Source organism: Electrona antarctica, assembly GCF_951216825.1.
Source record: "Electrona antarctica genome assembly, chromosome: 17".
Classification (NCBI taxonomy): Eukaryota; Metazoa; Chordata; class Actinopteri; order Myctophiformes; family Myctophidae; genus Electrona; species Electrona antarctica.
In genome coordinates, this window is record NC_136798.1 from 34165814 (window position 1) to 34185981 (window position 20168).

The 20168-nt window shown below is 42.8% G+C and overlaps 1 protein-coding gene and 1 long non-coding RNA gene across 3 annotated transcripts in view; one reads left to right on the top strand and one right to left on the bottom strand.

Annotated features, from left to right (window-relative positions):
* Positions 1 to 20168, top strand: part of LOC306940467 — a 560182-nt gene that overhangs the window by 45342 nt on the left and 494672 nt on the right. The window lies entirely within an intron of this gene.
* The window catches only part of xrn2 (5'-3' exoribonuclease 2), a 38532-nt gene that overhangs the window by 1951 nt on the left and 16413 nt on the right, over positions 1 to 20168 (bottom strand). For both annotated transcript variants that reach the window (XM_079526836.1, XM_079526835.1), the window contains 12 exons: positions 17949 to 18056; positions 17070 to 17159; positions 16882 to 16954; positions 16144 to 16227; positions 15708 to 15808; positions 15200 to 15279; positions 14548 to 14604; positions 14272 to 14340; positions 13548 to 13691; positions 11361 to 11506; positions 4195 to 4261; positions 731 to 1013 (listed from right to left, as the gene is read on the bottom strand). In XM_079526836.1, the coding sequence (XP_079382962.1) occupies positions 731 to 1013; positions 4195 to 4261; positions 11361 to 11506; positions 13548 to 13691; positions 14272 to 14340; positions 14548 to 14604; positions 15200 to 15279; positions 15708 to 15808; positions 16144 to 16227; positions 16882 to 16954; positions 17070 to 17159; positions 17949 to 18056 (1302 nt within the window). The remainder of the gene's footprint in view (positions 1 to 730; positions 1014 to 4194; positions 4262 to 11360; positions 11507 to 13547; positions 13692 to 14271; positions 14341 to 14547; positions 14605 to 15199; positions 15280 to 15707; positions 15809 to 16143; positions 16228 to 16881; positions 16955 to 17069; positions 17160 to 17948; positions 18057 to 20168) is intronic.

The following is a 20168-nucleotide window of genomic DNA, read 5'->3' on the forward strand; positions in this document are numbered from 1 at the left end:
TGTGTGATGTTTGGCAAAATGTTTAAGAGTAATATAAACATGTTATGTTTTGTGTGTGTGACGCGACTTGGCCTGTTGTAGTGCCACCATGACGCCGATTTGAAAGCCTAGTGGGAATATGTATGCACAGTTTGAGTGGAGTTGTGGCGATTTGTACAAAACGGGTACAAAGTGGGCTACTCCTGAAAACTTTAGAAGCCAACGTAGCTAATCAGGATGGATTATGAGAAATCGATGTGTTCATGATTTGCGGCATTTTGTTTGAAACCGTGCACTCCTGCAAACTTTGGTAGCCAATCAGGATGGAGTCTGAAAAATCTGAAAGACCCGTTTCGTTGAATGGCTCTAGAGAGACTGTACCAATTTGCGTGATGTTTGGACAAAATCTGTAGGTGTACTGTCCAAAAAATCTCCTCCTGGTGGCGCTATAAGAGGCCAATATGAAAACCTTGGGGCAGAGGTTCAGCTGTGGCATTCAGGGAGTGTGTGTGTGCAGAGTATGGCTGCGATCAAGCCAACGGTGCCGGAGATTAGCTGTCCACAGACGGACGGACACACGGACAGACACACACACACACACGGACGGACGGCAAAACACACTCTCTCCCCATGCCTTCGGCCTGGTGGAGACAATAATAAAAGGGACCCATAAAAAAAAAAGAAGTATTGAGAACCACAAATGTATGACGACCCACCCAGTGTTTGGGAACCAGTGGCATAAAGGTCTCACCTGCTGCTGCTGCTGGGGGGGTCCCCCTCTGTCATCGCGGCGTTGTTGCTGCTGCTGCTGCTGCTGCTGCTGCTGCTGCTGGGGCTGGTCGTAGCGCTGGTGGTAGTTCCCTGCTCCACCACCATGCCCCCCTCCTCCTCCTCCTCCACCACCTCCTCGGGACTGGTTCTGGTTGTAGGCTCCAGTCTGCGACTGCATGGCCCGGTCCCAGCCCCCGTGACTACCACCTCCACCACCACCACCACTTCCACCACCACCACCACTTCCTCCGTACTGCTGCGGTCTGTGAGGAGGCGGCAATACAATATATTACACTCGACGACAGATCATCATCCATGCCACTTACAGGGCCGGGCTTTTGCCCACGATTACGATTAACCCATTTAGACTAGGGCATTAACGACATTAACGACTTTGACATATATATGGCAAAGTGCTGATTATCAAAACATAAAACTATAATAGTAAATACTAAACAGTGTGTGCATCGCACACAATATAGAAGACATATAGGTCTATATATTATCATCACAGCAGCCAGCAGCAGTTTGGCACATCTTCAGAATACAATCTGCATTACCTTCCACGTGAACCTTCTCCAACTCGATAACGTTACGTTCTCATGTTAGTTTGTTACTTATTTTCTGAGCCATGCACATAAACAACAACCCGCACTGACCGGAGACGGAGAGGTTCATATGATGTGCCCCGCACGTAAAGCTAAACCAGAAACAGGACAGTCATTGCGTCAGCACGGATGTAGCCTCGGAAAGCCAGACGTTTTATTTCCAGCATGGTGAGGGGGATTGGAGCAGGGTAAATATATATATGAAGTTTTGCCCAAGGTCTTGTGTTTATATTCCTTTTCATGTCAAGGACCCCCAAAAATATATGTAATTTGCCACGGACCCCTGTCTGGAAATGTTGTTTCCCCCCCCCCCCCAGAAGCTGTGAAAGATTCAAAGATTTGAGCCACATTTTCACGATTTTTCAGAAGAGATCTACAAGCTCGTAGCGCGGCACTCTGTGCCACGCTATGAGCTTGTAGATCTATTTTCCACAGCTAAAGTACAACATAATGCTTAAAACACTAAAAGGGGTTCCCAGAACATTGTGTTTTTTCGTAAATTAACACCCTACTTGATCATACTACAGCGTCACACAAATGCAGCAAAAGCCGCAGATCCACAAGCTCGTTTTGAGGTTGTAGATCTGCTACTTTGAATCCTGAAAAGTCTTGGACATATGAGGTTTCCATTCGAGACGATTTAGTGATTCAGGCAACGGACAGCACAGAAAAGGTCAAAAAGTACGTTTTGACAGGAAATTTGGTATTTAAAAATTGCTGGCAATGATAGCCATCTGTCAAATATTCTTGGCAGTAAATGAGTGAACTTCTATAAAATTCCATTTTCACTCAGTTAGTGAATTTTGGGGAGTCCTTGTTAAGTCCTTGCGGGGGAGGGGTATTCCATTCAATCATGGTCAAGTATGGCTGATGGCACTGATCAAAAGGAGCCGAAAGACCTTTTGAAATTTCTATCGTTTCAACTTCGAATTGACCTCAGTGAGACCCCCCGCTGACTGCCATTTACCCCGGGGATCCAGGCCTCAAAGGATGAAACAGCCACTCGTATGGGACGACTTAGAGCTTCCTATAGATCCACGGAAGAACGCGCAAGTATGAAATGAACCTTACTGGAAACCTTGTATGTCCAAAAGCGTTACTTTTCAGGAAAGGGGGGGGGGGGGGGAAGAACCGTGAGTTCCAAAGAATCCCACAGACACCACTTTCACTGTCATCTAAAGAAAGGTTTAAAAAACACATCTAATTTATATAGCACTTTTTCTATGTACTCAAAACATAGCAGATTTACAATCCGCGGCCTGGGTCGTGGCTCAGTGGTCCAGGCACCTTGGCTGGTAATCTAGTCTGGCAGTGTGCCGCGGGTTTGACTCCCGATCCCGATAGCCTTTACAGCCTGTCACTCCCCCCCATCTCTCTCCCAATTTCCTGTCAGCCTACTGTCTATCCCTCCATAAAAAATATAAAATAAGGCGAAAAAAAAAGATTTACAATCTTCAGCGACGGGCTGTGAGATTGTAGATCCGCTATATCCTGTCGGGTGGAAATCGCAAAAGTAGCAGCTCGACAAGCTCCAAAACGCTCTGAGCTTGCAGATCTGCTACTTTTGTGTGACGCTGTATATTATGATAAAATTACAAAAACAAAAAACAATAATAATTCTGCTCGACAGCAACTACATAAAATATGGAGAAACAAGGTTTCTGTCCAAAAGAAACCATACGAGTTTCTTTTTTCACCCCCATTTCCTGAGAAGTAACAGTTTGACATACAAGGTTTCTGCCGAACAGCAGCAACGATATGCCATACGTCGGCACGAAGCCAAACTCGGCCGGCCAAGGCCCTCCAAGTGCACAGGCGGCCGACACAATGTGTCCATCCGTAAGCCAACCCCAACCATATTAAAAAAAAAAGTCTCAACTCATTCAGCACAATGCAGGATGAGAAAAGAAAGGCAAAGGAAAGGTTTAAAAGAAAGGGGAAAAAAGACATACCCAGCAGTCCCATCCATCCCTTATTACCAAACCAGGTCACATACTGGCCCAACGGCGAGCTTAAGCACAGCGCTGGAATCCATAATCCCTCTTTGCCTGACACCCCCCACCTCCCCCCCCCCAAAAAAGTTCTTAATGCATTTCATTTCAGGGTCTGCTTTCTTAACGTAGCTAAAGAAACTGTTTTCAGTGTGAGGATAATAACTAAGTGAGCCGAGGTTGACACAAAGCCACAATGGAACCCGGGGCGGGCAGGGAAGGTCTGGGAGAAGAGAATCAATAGAAAGGGAGCAGAGATGATACAACCTCAACAGCATTAGTGATGGCTCATTAAGTTACACAAACCTCCTCCAGAGAAATCTGTTTCAGCACACCAGAGAAGAAGCTTCACGTTTAAAAAGATCCCCAACCAGCCCCCCCCCACCCTCCCCTCGCCCGATCCCCTCTGATTGATTCCTATGGGGACGAGCAACCAGAGTTTCAGACGGCGACATGTTTAAATTACAGTTTAATTCTAGAGGGGGGCATACAACTTTATTTCCCCGAGTATTCGCCGACAGAGAAGCTTGCGAAATTAATCTCGGTTTAAACGTCATCGTACCACGTGTATTTTTGTTGTAACAAGTGTTTGGCACAGAGACAACTGCTGGCTGAGCATGCCTTCTACACAGCTTATTCCACGGCATCAGGTACAATTTAGTAATTTACAGTAAGCAAGAACACAGATAACCAAAAATTGGTCTCTCGACTGTTGGCTCGAGGGACCGAATGACAGAAAAGCCTACCTGAACAGACTGTAGGAGAGGTTCACAGAAAAGCATACATGGCTACAGGAGAAATTAACAGAAAAGCCTAGACAGTAGACAACCATAGAGTTCTCTCACCTTGGGTACGAGGGTTGATTGAGGAGTGGAGGAACACCCAGCAAGCTGCCCTGCTGCTGCCTGGAATCTAGACAAACCAAAGACAGATTCACGAGGTTAGGTTGTGTTAAGCCTCAGTAACTCTTATAAGGACCCATCGCTATAGTGTGGCATCAAAAACATACCTTTTAATAAAAACATGGACTACTATGAAACTTTTCAAATTGGAATTGTGTTGCATTAAATTCCACGAGGACAGAAGGGTGTTTAATGAGTGGTTTAACTGTGCTACGTTGTGTGCAAAATAGAATTCATGAAAAACTATCAAAACATTTGATTTGCATTCCAATGCCTGAGGCAGAAATCGAAATATGCCCGAAACAGAGGAATACAAATACAGATTCCAGATCACTTTTCTCCCTTTATACACCGTTCACGAAACAATGGAAGGTGAGAATGTCCTGTGGAGAGATGGGGGGGGGGGTTGTTTAGCAGGAATTTAGCCCAATTGTTTAGAATCATTTCGCCGACATGCCTCAAAAAAAGAGACGCCACTAGGGTTAATGTGGTCACGACCCGATTCATCTCAGCCTTAACCCCGATATCTATAAACCCACAATTGTAAATCTTTTATGGCGATAATACAGAACCAATCAGTCGCTGTGGTAACAATGCAAAAAATAAATATATAAATTGTATAAGCTCTATTCAGTATGACAAATCACAGCGGAGGGGTGTGGGGGTGGAGAGAGAGGCAGAGCAAGCGAGAGAGGGAAACATGGAGCCAACACACACACACACACACACACACACACACACACACACACACACTTTGCATTTTTTCTTGTTGAGAAAATGAAATAAGCATTCAGCCTGTGGCATTGTGGGTAAACTCAAGTACCTCTGGTCCCATCACAGCGAGCTCCTTCACAAAGCCACTTAAACAAGGGAAAGAGACAGACGGGGGGTGACAAATAAAAAGTAGCAACTGGCTTCATCCGTGTTCCACTGTTGCTAGGGTGATGATGACCAGCTGCAAACTCAGGACTTGTTTGTTTATATCAGTGGTTCTCAAAGTGGGGTCTGGGGAGACCCCCAGGGGTCATTGAGGGGGTTCCAGGGTAAATGACGAAATTAATATAGTTAGGAAACATAGATCTATAACTCTGAGAGTGTAGAAATGGAACCAAATGGACCCCGTTAAACGTTTCCATTTGAAAACTCCAAGAGTTACGACGGGGGTCCGTGCCCGTGGCCTAATGTATACCGAACCGGAGGTCCATGAAATTAAACGGTATGGACAGTCATACATTTGTACTACTTTCTACAGTTCAAAGTGTTAAACTCAGAGCTGATTAAGTCATTTGAAACCTGATTGTCCAAGCAGTTATCGCAGTTCATTCTAGGCCTGCCCCCTGAAAGTTAGCCACTCCAATAGTTGGTCGATAACCCCCTCAGTCGATGCAAAACTATGAAGGGTAGACTTAAAAATGTAACCAGCTGACTAACCATGCTACGAGGCACTTATTTTGCTCAAAACGCACCACTTTGAGCTTGTACATCTGCTGAGTGACGCTGTAGTATGATCATTGATCAAGCAGGGCAATAATTTACAAAAAGGCACAAAAATGTTGTAGAATACGGAGATAAGAGGGTTTCTACCCAACTGCGGATATTATAAAACCTTTGTTTTTCTTCATAAAGCGCACATTTCCAAACGCACAATTAGCAGCAAGCTGGCATGCAGCTCTTCTCATATTGTCACTCAGTTGTCCCGTTTGGTTATCTCCTCCACAAACACCACTTCAAAAAGGACCACCCAGCCGGGCCCCAATTAGAACTCTACTACAACGTCCTGCATGCCTACCTCCAACAGGCCTACCTTTCAAACAGGCCTCGTCTGTTTGGGAGGCTCTCCTAGGGGTGGGTGATATGGAAAAATATAATATCACCATTCTATTTCCAAGCAGTATCACGATGCATAATATTATCACCACTCTTTTTCACGTTGGTTTTCATGGTTATTTTATCATCATGATTCTTTATGGTTATTTTTCAACCACCTACAAGGGAACAAAAAATAAAAGAAAAAGTAATAACAGACCATTTAGACCAAAATACGTATTATTTTTGGAGAACGAAAGTGTCCTTCTACAGAAGTATAAATTAAGCTATAGAACTGCAAATCACAGAATGTGCATTCACTGTATCACGATATCTCTGAAAAGGCCTACCATGGAGATATTGTATCGTCTCGGCGATATTTACCACCATATCGCCCACCCCTGGGCTCTGACAGTTTACACATCATGTTGCACAAAATCATGACGTGCATTTTTTTTTATTAGCTTTTTAGCAGATGTAAGAGGGGGGGGGGGGCTCAAAGGGTACACAAAAATAAAAAAAATGTTGCGGACGACTGCTCCACCACTTGACGACTTAAGCCCGATTTATATTTATACCTAGCTGCACGCTGGTGTTTGTTGCATGCAGTAAATAGCAGATCTACAAGCTCACATCAAATGACAGGGGTGACGTGATGTGACCTTGTAGTTCTGCCATTTACTGAGCCCGACTAACGGCAGCAGACACCTGTCAATCTATTTAACAGTGATCTGAAAAGGCTGCGGGGCAGCCGCTCAGATAGAGACAAAAGCGACAAAGGATTACGCCTGGAATCCCTAAAACACACTGCAGTCACTGTATTAACGCACCAGGATTACAAGCTGCCACAAACAACTGCACGTCTCGCTCCCAAGCCCTTTCAAATTAACCCATTTAGACCTGAGGCCGATTCTACAAATGCCTTCTAAATCCCGACAGTTATCTGAAAAACCCTATGTTTCTATGTCAGTTGTGCTCAAACATTTTCATGTCAAAGACCACGCAAAAATATATGAAATTGGCCACCGACCCCCATCTGAAAATGTTGTTCCAGGAACCCAAGCAAAGATTTGAGTTAAAAACGCTCGCCCTGAAAGAATATATATTCAAAGATTTGCTCCACATTTTTTCAAAAATAGCAGACCTACTAGTTCATAGTGCGGCGCTATGAGCTTGTAGATCTGCTATTTTTCAATAGCTAAAGCATAACAATGCTTAAAACACCAAAAGGGGTTCCCGCCCAGAATGGGTTAATACCACCACTCCAATGTCTCCATCTAGGGAGTCTGGGGGGGTTTGAAACCAAGGACAGGAAAGTAACAGTTTAAAAAAAAAAACCTGTAAACGTTTATTTATTTCGCACGGTAAATGTAAATTAATAGTTTGTGGAAATAATCGCACATTGTATATTGGTCACGCTAAACCGGTGTGTAAAGACCTTTATGCACAGGTGGATTCTAAAATTCCTATAAGATGATATTTCAGTTGAATGGCTGGAATTTACAGTAGACACTGGTATGACGTGTCAATTGCCAAACATAACTGATCTTCAAGCGAACATGTCGGATCACAACGTCATAAATTAAGCTCAAGCACTTAAGTTTGTCACACGACGAATAGCAAAAATAGCCGATCTAGAAAGAGTTCCCATTTCTGAAAACCTGTTGACAATGGTAAAGACATACCCATGCCACAAATACAATAAGATTGAAAAAAAACTGGACTAAACAGAGAACCTGTAATATTATCCTTGTAATTCAGCTATTTTCATAAGATTGACAAAAATCGTTTGAATGGGATGGACACATGACTAATTTTAACTTTCTGTACTTTTAGTACATTTGATAATATATTTCACTTTATTCAATTAAAATATATATACAAGTATAATACAGGGCTTTAATTGTAACAGAATTCCTACATTATGCTATTACTACTTTTACTAAACCCATTAAGACCTGAGGCCGATTCTACAAATGCCTTCTAAATCAGTGCTTCTCAAACGATTTTGTGCCAGCCAAGAACCCTCAAATTGATATACAGGTATATATGGAACCCAAGCTGAAAATGTAAATAGCAGATGTACAAGCTCACAGCGCTGTGAGCTTGTATAACTGCTATTTTGAGAACCAATGTTCGGGGCGCCCGCTGGCCAAGTGGTCCAGGCGCACGCCACATATAGGCTCTGGCCTATATGTGCGTTGCGTGTTCGAGTCCCGTTCATGACGACCTTTGCTGCATGTCTCTCCCCTTCTCTCTCTCTCCCTCTTTCCTGTCCATCTTCTCTTGATATCAATAAAGGGAGGAAAGCCAAAAAAACGAACCACTGTTCAAAACCAGTTTACTGAAAAATGTTATGTTGCTATACACACACACGCGTACATTATGTATATATTATACATAGCAAACATTATCCACTCCCCGTTAGAATGTGTCAAGTTAAAAGGTACTCTCCACCACTGAAAGCGGTGAACATTCATGCTTTCTCCTCTTCCACCGCGGTCGGTTGGCTCAGATGATAGAATGTTACTTTCTGAGCCCCCTGATTAAAGCTGGGTGTCAGTGGCGTTGTTTAGGACAATAATGGCCACCAGCGGAGGCTGCTTTGGTGGGTTATTAGCTTCCAGCTGGTGGTACGCGGGCGGACAAAGACCCCCGGCGTGTTTCAGTGTCACCGTGTTGACACATCGCCGCAGGGGGCAGCCCCGCCGCCACAAGTGGCAAGTTAACCCATTTTGGGCGGGAACCCCTTTTGGCGTTAGCATTATGTTATGCTTTACCTATTGAAAAATAGCAGATCTACAAGCTCATAGCGCGCCACCGAGTGGCGCGCTACGAGCTTGTAGGTCTGCTATTTTGGAAAAATCGAAGAACGACTGACATAGAAACATAGCTTTTTCAGAAAACTGTCAGGATGTAGAAGACATTTTTAGAATCTGATCTCAGGTCAGAATGGGTTAACTTTGAGTTTCATGCCTCTTTTCATCCCGGACTCTTTTATCAGGGTATCTGAGTGCGAGTGTGTGTGTGTGTGTGTGTGCGCGCGCGCGCGTACTTTGTTTTTCCCGTGAATTTATACTACAGTGTCAAACAAAAGCATCAAAAGTAGCAGATCCGCAAGCTTGAAACATGGCATGAAGCAATGTGTTTTGAGTTGGTATATCTGCAAATTTTGTAACAGTAACAGTTTACACATTTTGTAAACTGTTACTGTTACAAAATTTGTAACTGTAACAGTTTTGGGCATATGAGGTTTGCACCCGAAAGGGACGATATTACCATTATTTGTGAGGGCCAAATGTCCATTCACTCCCAGTACCCCCAAGACATGTAGAATGTGATAAATGAGACATTGTGAGGACAATGTTTCGGATTAGTCAGTCATAATGGTTGTTTTACAATTTTAAAATTGTTGAGTCAGGTTTACAATTAGGAAAGAGATTTAAATTGGAGTTAGGATTAGAATGTAGAGGTCTGTCTGGAGTTATGCCTGTTGTATAACCAAGTTGTACACAGTAAACAGCTCATCTACAAGCTCACAACATGTCACAGGCAGCACAACGTTGGGGTTAAGGCTGGAATGTACATGGAAGGAAAAAAGCTATAAAAGCACGTTTATAAAAAAATTGCTGTTGGAAAATATTGATGTCCTCACAAGTATAATAATAGTGTGTGCGTGTGTATCCAGTGGGGCCCACTCATCCACTCGACCATCTCATTAGCAAACCCTGTTCTCGTAGACCGCTAATCAGCAAACAGGGAGACCCCGGACCCCAACATCACAAAAGCCCACCGGACCAAAAGCCTCCAATACTGATTACTGGGCCAGCCTGGCCATTGGACCAGAGGAGAAGTGCCATCTAGACAAAAGCAAAGCCTCGTCGGGATCCTGAATGAGTCCTACTTGTCTTGGCTAATCCCATTCCTGGGCTTGGTAATGTTGTGGAAGAAAGGTTTTACAAATGGATTTGTGTAGATTAGACAGAGGCTCTGCAACAGGAGACGGACTCATCAATCACATCCGTTTAATTTGACTATATTGTAATAAATAAAATAAAAAGTTCAGTGACTCGTCCTTATGCTAGTTAGGATTATACTGAGATCAAGCCCTTTTCCACCCCAAGGAGATCAATACAGTTTAACTTCACTTAGAAATCAATGAGATGCATACAGTAGCTATCAACTATCAAGTCAAATCCTTGAAGCCAACACTAAATCAAACCATGTCAAGTAGGTAAATATGTAAATAAATAAATAGCCATGCGCTGTGAGCTTGTAGATCGGCTATTTTGGCTTCTTTTTAATCTTTGAAAAACATTTCCTCAGAGGCTAGAAGAGGGTCTGATCAGTGCCAAACATGGTCTGTCGGGTGGAACCGCATTTGTCCAAAACAGTTCCCTTTCAGGATTAAAATTCAAAAACAGCAAAAGTTGCAGATCGACAAGCTCAAAACGCGCCAAGCTTCTGGATCTTCTACTTTTGATGTTTTTTAGTTTGATCAAGAAAGTTATAACATGGAGCCAAACAACAACGGTATTGTGCACAACTGCACACTGCCCGTAGCCCACAAGAACATTTCCACTGAAGTGTTAAACCCATTCTGGACAGGAGCCCTATTCAGTGTTTTAAGATTTTTAGAAATGGCAAAGAAATAGCCAGGCCAAAAGCTCACAATGCACGGCTATTTTCCCATCCGTTATATGACAAAGTAAGGCTTAAACTATTATGAATAAACTTAACCCACTTATATACTCCTCCAGGCAAATCAAGTCTCTTTAATTGAAAGATAGACAATAGATCAGTCAAATTTAAATAAGCTAATAAGAAAAATAACTGCCAACTGGCAATTGCACATTTTCCTTCTTGATAGAGAATCTAATAAAAAGCTTATAAGAATCTCATTGAAATAAAACTCCCAATGGAAGGCATCACAGACACAAACTAAAAACCCACACCCACTTTCCACCATGATCACCTTTATCAAACTGACTCTTTCAGGCCACAACAACAAAGCTCTGCTAGAGCTTTGCACTAATTGGCGAGTTTAAGACCCAGAATGGACAACCACGGTCCCGGAGGAGCCAAAATAGTCATTTGCATCAAGTGCCTCCGGAATAGCGTGGAGTCTCGCTGGCGGGCCCGTGAGCACCGTGGTCCAAAGGACATTGTTCATCAACTTCAAAGTCAGACAGGAGGACACACATAGTCTCAAAGTCTCCATCTCTTGCACGCAGGCACGATTAGCCATGGTGCATTCCCTCCCCACACAGTAACATTCTCAGTGTTAAGTTTGTGGTTCTTACGTGGGACATGTTGTTGTTGGTGTTGGCGGTGACCACCTCCTCCTCCTCCTCCTCCTCCTCGGTAGTTTCCTTGGTAGTTACCAGGGGGTGGGGCATTACTGTACTGCCCACCGCCGGGGGCCCCGCCTCCTCTGTTCATGCTGTGACTGTAAATGACAACGCAGAGCGTCAAAGTGTTAGCACATTATCTGTGAGAAGATCCAGTGGTGTGACGATTCTTCTTTTTATCGCATGCATTTGCTTACCGTAGCACTTTGAGATTCTCACAAATGTAAAGTGCATTATAAATAAAATTAGGGATCGACCGATTATCAGCTTGGCCGATATATCGTCCCCGATGGGGTGTATACTTAGTTTAGACTTAGGTGTGCTGCCCCGTGGGAGGTTAGGTTTAGGGTGAGGGTTTGAGATAGGTTGTAGTTATAGGACTAATGACTGGTCTAACCAAATGACTAGTCTAAACTAAGTACTGTCTAAACTAAGTACTGCACCCGTCACCAACACCATTATTTTTACTTTTGGCCGATATTTCTCCTCTCTATGGAATGAGGCATAAATTAGGCCTATGTTCTCCTCTCTGCATCCGGTGCTGTTGAATGGGAGTAGTCCACCGACATGATATCCAGCTATAAATGCACCAAGTCTCTGTACGTCTGTAATCCAGACCCAGTAACTAGTTGAAATATCTTGAGTTAAAGACAGGCTTGAGGAAAGAATACAAAGAGGAACAAATTGAGTTTCCTTCCATAATCAATCCTCCCAACATGTGATAGTGGGACGGGGCCAGATGTTCCATTTTACCCGTTTCTTGAGCAGAATATCAGCATTTTGGACTAAAGAGCTTAACCCATTTTGGGTGGGAACCCCTGTGTGTTTTAAACATTATGTTATAATTTAGCTATTGAAAAATAGCAGATCTACAAGCTCATAGCACAAATTTGGAATACTGGTATATATATATATATTAATGTTTTTAACTCAAATCCTTGCTTCTGGGGAGGTCCCTGGAACAACATATATTCAGATGGGGGTCGGCGGCCAATTACATATATTTTTGGGGGTCCTTGAAATGAAAATGTTTGAGGACGACTGACACAGAAACAGGATTTAGAAGACATTTGTAGAATCGTTCCCAGGTCTAAATGGGTTAAGATCCTCAACCATGACAGCTCAGCAGAGACGATGAGACATTTACACACTCACAACAGATCCTATCATTTTAAAAAGCACGCCTCACTTTCAAGTCTCTTTTTAAACTCTTTTTATATGCCTTTTGACGACGGCAAAAATGAAATTTTATGTTCATAAACAATTTCAGGGTTGGAGCAGACAGCGCTTTTCTTTTTTTCATAGTGCATCTCTATTCATAAGATTGATTTTCCATACGTTTCCCACACGATGCAGTGACACCTGGTGGGAGTACATTAGAGTGTCTTGGTGCATTCTAAGTGCAGCATCAAACAGGATTTGCCAGTCACGTTTATGTGTTAATTATTTCCACACTTGACGCACGTTAATTTCGGTGCCAGTTAATTACAGCTTAGTGCTATAGTTATGATTGATACCATGAGGTTGGTTGGTTGTCATATGCTAATATTAGCTTGGGTAATAGCGGTTTGTTGCCTTATTATTATTTCCCAAACCACACCAAAGGGCAAAAGTTTGTATAAAGGTCAACCACACCAATGCAACTCCTTGCAACTCAACAAGTTGCATTGGTGTGGTTTACCTTAAAAAAAACATGTTGCCCTTTGGTGTGGTTTGGGCTTGAATGCCTGGCCTACAGGTTGTCCGGCATCTTCACAATAGAACATCACCACCAAAGTAATCACATTAGTATCACCACCAGTAGCATCTATTGATTATTCCATTGAGATATATCTTTTATGTACATAAATTCTTGACATAATGAACACTTAAGCCCAGACTTTGTCATACAATGGTTTTGTGAAAGAATAGCCTAAATAGCCAATCTACACGCTCACATTGTGCTGTTGTGAGCTTGTAGAGCTAAAAATGTTTTCTTTGTGCGTGTTCCTTTCCCCTCAAAATTATTATTTTTGTTACAGTTGAATAAATCAATTAGTTGGATTACCTGTTGCATGCCGAATCACCAGACCAAGACAGAACCAATAAAAATTTACTTTGCCTAACTGATCTATGAACGTTGAGTGACTCCGCCCTTACCCGAGAGCCCTGAAACCCGATTGGTCGAGGTGGACTTGCTTCCTGTTGGAATTGAAACCCAACTGGGGTCTCCAGTTGCCGCCGCCTCTGTTGCCTTGGTTTCCTCGCTCAAAGTCCCCTGGTTTCAACACCTTGTCGGCCATCCTGAACAACGGTAAAAACAGCAACGTGAAATCAATGCCTGCTTTCCCAGGGGTTCTTTTCATATCTGTCTATAAATGCACCATGTCTGTGTACGTCTGTAATCCACGCAACTCGAGAACCGTTCGCCCCACGGACTTCAAATACACATGCTTTCCACACCACCACGGGGAGTGCAGTGCCTGAGCGATTTGTGGAAAAGGTGTGAAAGGAGCCCCCCACACCAGCGCCATTTCCTAAACAATTAAGATGAAAGATGCTTCTGAACATACTAGTTTGACCACTTCAAATGCTCCAATCTTATACGAGCTCGCAATGTGCCTGCGACGCATTGAGCACCTTAACTAGACACAGAATATTGTTGCTGATGGGAAGAAACCTCCGATCTCCATATTTTTAACGTTGTGTTTTTTCATAAAGTGATTAAAAGTTAGCAGATCCGCAAGCTCAAACCACAAACACATTTTGAGCATGAAGATCTGCTACTTTTCCCATTTTTTAATCCTGAAAAGTTTTGGACATATGAGGTTTCCACCCGACAGAGATGTTGTAATGGAATTACATGACATGTATAATGACTTACTTTGCTCCTTTGAGGACAATAGCTTTAAAAACATGTCCAAGAGGGAACTGCGGGTCTTGGAAACAAACCCTGAGGATAAAAAAATAAATAAAAATCAAATATGTTTTACAAATATATTTCCAGTATACATTCTTTGTTACGTTTGAACTCTCAAATATATGCCATGCCATCTCGTGCCTTATTTATGTCATGCAAACACCTCTCCATTTCTATATCTTTCACATTCTCTCACACAAACACACATTTGTCAACTGAGATATAGATCAAAGTGTTTACCCGATGGCACTGTTCTGTGCGATGTCACGCAGCTGGGGAATCGGAGACTGCACAGGGCTGAAAGAAGGTTGAAACAAAACTTCAGGCAAAGGCGGGAGCGCACACCTGTGTTGATTACCAAGGCAGGTAATAGTGTTGAAAAGGATGAGGCCGCACAGCTCAACGCCACGATGCAAAAGTGTATTAAAAGGGACCCAACGTTTCGACAATAGTCTTCCTCGGGGTTTGCAAAAAACAAAAAACTCAGTCATCAGTCCCAGTGTCTGGACAAGGCAGCCTGGAGGACAGCGGTTCCCAACCTGTGGACCGTAATGCAAGTGGCCGCCCAAATCATTGGACAAACACCAAGAAATCTATAATATAAAATTTAAAAAAAATCGATGTAAAACAAAGAAATATTTTTTCTCTAACACTTTGACTGCCACCTTGTGGCCAAAAGTGGTATCGCTTGGGTGCCGCCGGATACAGGCAGCTCTTACTATGACGCACTTCCGTTTTCCAACTAAATGCAACACAGGCTCAGCCCACTTTCAAGTGGGCCCTGATCCAGAAAGGGTTGAGAACCAGTGCTCAGAGTGCTGTAGGACAAAACAACATGAACTTGCAGTAAATGTACAGGCAAACTGAAGATGAAGAGGGGGGTGTTCCTTACTTATCTGGCAGGATAGGGTTTTTGTCCAGCTTTAATAAGCCTTGGATGCCATGACACAGCTCCGGTGACATCTCTGTTCCCTGGATGACATAAAAACATGCACGCCGTGTGAGCTTGTAGCCAATCTGGCCGATCAACGGGTCTCATTGAGACACACTGAGCTTGTAGAATGGCTATTTTCGCTACTTTGAAGGGGAGGAACATTTGGAAATTTTAAATGTTTTCCACAAAAATAGCAGATGTACAAGCACTGTTGGCTCATAGTGTGTCAGTTCGTGCTGCTAGCTTGTGCATCTGCTGTTTTTGAAAATTCTTGAACTACTTATTTAGAAGGCATTTGTAGAATCGTCTTCAGGGTTAGGGTTAGTTCCAGTTCCATTTACTGTTGCACCACAAAAACTTATTGACATGGAAGGAGAGCATTGTGTGTAATGCTGCACAATAACTCGATCTAGATTCAGACACGTAGAATCGTGCAGCACTAATTGTGTGCGCTTGTTTTCTGTACCTCGCCAGACGACTCTGAGCGGTAGAGCTCCTGGATGAAGTCACACAGCGGGTGGCTCTTCCCTACAAACAGCATATCACTGCCCAGGCTGTTCCTCCTCACTGCAACACAAAACAAACGCCCTCCGTCACTGAGTCACAGCGGAACCAAGTGCTGTCTTGGAAGCAGAGCTATAGAGGGTATGCGTATGCATGAAGTGAATGGCAGATCAAGAGGCAAAGTGAGTGACAAAGTTAATTTAATGTTGTTTAATGTCATTTAATGCAATCAAATAGGACTGTTCTGTTTGGATGTATGGGCTGTCAAGGCCAGAAAGTAGTTTTTTGACACTCGGTATAACCGCATAACTTCCTGGTATGATAACCTCAGTAAAACTCAGATCAGAGGTAACGTTGTGGAATCCATAACAAGGCGTCACCCTCTCATGTGTACTCACACTCTTCAGAGCTCAGGTCTGGGTAGACGTCAGCCAAGGCCGCTCTCAGCCTGCGTTCGTCCACAAACGGCAACAACGCCACACCTTCAAACACAACAGAAAACACATCTAATGACCACAGACCATGCCCGTCAAGACTGAGCTCTTCACCGTAAAACGTATGCTTCATCGTACGACGATGCCTTACTGAAGTAGTTGAAATTGAAGCAAAATAGATATATATAGAAAAGATGGCTGTACATGTAGCAGAATGTGGAAGAAACCGATTTGTTGTACATACAATGTATATAGTATAAAACATTTATTAAAATGTCAAATTCTAACCTAGGCATTTGTAGTCATAGCACTTTATAGTACACATGTATAATATATTATATAGTATAGTATGTATAGTTTACATAGATACTCCACTGTTACGTTCTTAGTCTACGCATGATTCATGATAACTACTTTTTATATATGTGATGTATGCCATGCTTTTGTTATTGCTTAATGTAAGTCGCTCTGGATTAAGAGCGTCTGCTAAATGCCTAAATTGTAAATTGTTATGTATTTTGTTTGCCTCCAGATTATTTTAATTTCCAGCATTTAAAATTACCCGTCTTTAAAAAACCGAAACAAAAAAATGGCTTTATACAATCAATAGTTACATATCCACCCAAGGGGGCAGAAAAGCAGTCTTTCACTGTAGTGCCACTTTGGGTGCCCAGCCCACCCAGTAAAACAGGGACAGCTTACCCTGCCAGGCGTATTTCTTGCCGTTCAGATCGATGGCGAAGTCATCGGGGTAGAAGTCAATGATCGAGGACTCCTGGTCGACAGGAAGATTACAGGAAATATTGAATGCAAACAATGCTAAGGCTCTTATGCTCGAAGTTATGCTGCGTGGCACGGCAGTGTTGCATGGCGAGCATCATGTCACTTACCGGACTGTTCATGAGAGTCCTCCATGTTTCTGGCAGGAAGTTGCCGCTGGCCGCAGGAAACACTCCCATCAGCTGCTCCAGGGGTTTGAACTGAGAACATCAACAGGCATGCAGAAGATTAGATTGTGTATGCATGTTTTTAATGCGTCGTTTCCTAAAAGCAAAAGGTTCCGTTTGCTCGTTTTGTTTTAGGGACTGCGGATGAGAATTAGCATTTTCGCTAAATCCGGTGTATTTACATTGCATTTAGCTAATGTCCTATAATATGCATTGTCCCGTCTAAATAAACAAATAAAGTACAGTAAAGAGCCCCATATTTGTGTTGTCGCCGGGCAGCCGAGCAAAGTCAATTTGGGGATTTGACAAGAAAATGTTTGCGAAACGTTTACCAACATTATACCAACATTTTTTATGTTATTGGACTACCCATATACTGTAGATTTTTTTTTGCAAGTGAATGGCTGGAAAATGGAAATTAAGAGTTTACATAGTACACGCATACACTTTCCTTAATCATGTCTGGTTTCAGTATTTATTTATGATATATTTTCTCTATTATTAAGGTTATTTTTGCAGTCAGTTTGTATTGGGGGTGGGGAGGGGGGCGGGGCGGGGGTCGCGAGACACGGCCAAAGCATTTCCGGGGTCCCCCAGCCAAAATGGTTGAGAACCCCTGGATTAAGGGGCCAAGAAACCCTAGATTTAGGTGAGCCATAAATCTACTAAATCGACAATACTGTTGGCCACCATCTGCTTGCATACTGGCTACCTAAATCAAACGCATTGTTTACACTTACTTGCCCCTTTAGCAGAACATGCACGAGAACCATTACCTGCAAGCAGCAAAACGGTGAATGAAAGAGACTAGTTGATTCTCACCGGTTTGGTGTCCTTGTCGAACTCGGTGAACAGTCCTTTGATGTCTTTGAAGTCGGAGGCGAACGGAGCGTAGTGGAACGGGAAGTACCACTGCCAGGAAGCACAGCCCTGTCAGGAGGCACACAAACACACGGTCAAATACATGCTGGGATAGATACGGACTCGCAAGCATCCGCTTGTGACTGGATCATGTGCCATTGCCTTGAAAAAAGGTGCAGTAAGTGATACATGAAGTGTTATCGGAATATGTTCCATCACATTTGGAACCGTTTCTGGAATCAGTAGGTTCGATATAAAATTACAATACCGGTGATTCTCAAACTTACTTACTGTACTTGCAAGGACCAGCATAGCTCTGAGTGTACTAATGGAACCAAATGGACCCGTCACATTACTGGCGAGCAAACAGAAAGGACAGAGCCCGTCTAAAACTCTTCCCTTTGCCCTTTAATCAGACAAGTTCCTCTATACCATGAAGCTTAAAAAATACAATCCCAGATCCCACGTTGGCTGCAGCTGACATTTAAATAGCTCCGCAGAGTACTTCAGTCTCTCTAAAGGAGTCGACTCTATTGGACAAAACATGGCTGCTTGATAGGACTTACAAACCCCAAGATCTGCTGTACTTATAAATGTTTACATAGTGGCCAGATATGAGGAAGAAATACATGTACTTAATTCAGTCTTAACAGAAGCAGGGATATAACATAAGACCTGTCTTTGTAGATTTTGTGATATCTTGTTTGGCACCAAAGTGTTGGACAGATAAATGTCATGGCAGTCTGGCCATTAGATTTAGAGACATCTTGTATCACGTACATCTTTGCTTTAGTGTGGCAAAATGGAACCAAATGGACCCTTCACAGGTCTGTTTGGTTCTGGATATTTAAAAAGAGCCGATATACAAGCTTGTACATCTAGTATTTACTATCGTTTGTTTTTTCTTTAAAACTAAAGGTAGAGTAAGTGATATCTTTGGTCAAAATAAAGTTTAAATCACTATATTCTGAATATATTCAATAATTATTGCTATAGACTATAGTGTTTGTTCAGTAACAGAGGTCTCCCTGTCTCTCCAGCTCTTAAACAGAATATACATTTTCAGGTAGGTGACAAAATGTCAGCCAATCAGGAGATTGGCCGACATATTTATGAGCTTAATCTTTAGTGTTCCAGTTCCAATTTAGTCTGCTCATTCTTTGTCTCATCGCTTACAATTCCACATATTTAATCTGTATCCTGACTGCGCTCTCTATCCTGATGGGATAAAATTGGTATCCCAGTTCCAGTTTCTGAAAATGTATTTCTGTTTAATAAAAAAAGCTGGAGAGACATGGAGACTCCTGTTACGGAACACTTATTTAAACCAAAGAAAAGCACTTGCACTACCTTTAAAGTGTGAGAACTACTGATTTAGAAGGCATTTGTAGAATCGGCCTCCGGTCTTAATGGGTTAAACTGGGGGGGGTGCTTATAATGGAAAAAGGTTGAGAATCACTTCACTAGAGGAAAGGCCACGGGGGTCACCAGAATAAGCAGGGTCAAGTGTCCGGGAGCATCAGGGGAGCAACGGGATTCCAACCAAGTACTGCCGTCATTCATGCTGTGCAGATAATGAACACCAACCATTTGAGTGACCCGATGACCTTGCCTCTAGCACCACCCGCTGGCCAAAATGTGAAGTGTGCACTCTGCACAGGAGACATTACAACCTTTTTCCATTTCAAGGACCCCCAGTTTGATATGCACCAGGCCACGGACCCCCTATTTGAGCCCCTATTTGAGCCAATGCACGGCTTTCCGAAATGACGGCATAGGCCAGCCAAGTCTATGGACTTTTAATGTTTGTTTAGAGCCTATATAAATAAATTACCCGTCCCAGCCAAAGTCTATGGACTGGACTTTAATGTTTGTTTAGGCTACTGTAAACTTGTGCCAGCCAAGTCTATGTACTTTGTTTAAGGTAAATTATCTGCGACGTCATCTCGCTAACATAAATACATGCATTTCGTTTCTCACGGACATGAGAACATCAACAATCTGTGCACCTCTCACTTCACACAACCAAGTGTGATTATTATTTTCCCCATCTCTGAAACCGCAATCTGCCCTGTAAACTCCTCACGCTTTATGTAACTCACTACTACATTTTGAGGGTAATAATTTTGCGCTTTGACTCGAGTTAAGTTTAATGTGAGACTTGTAACAAAGCAAAGTAAC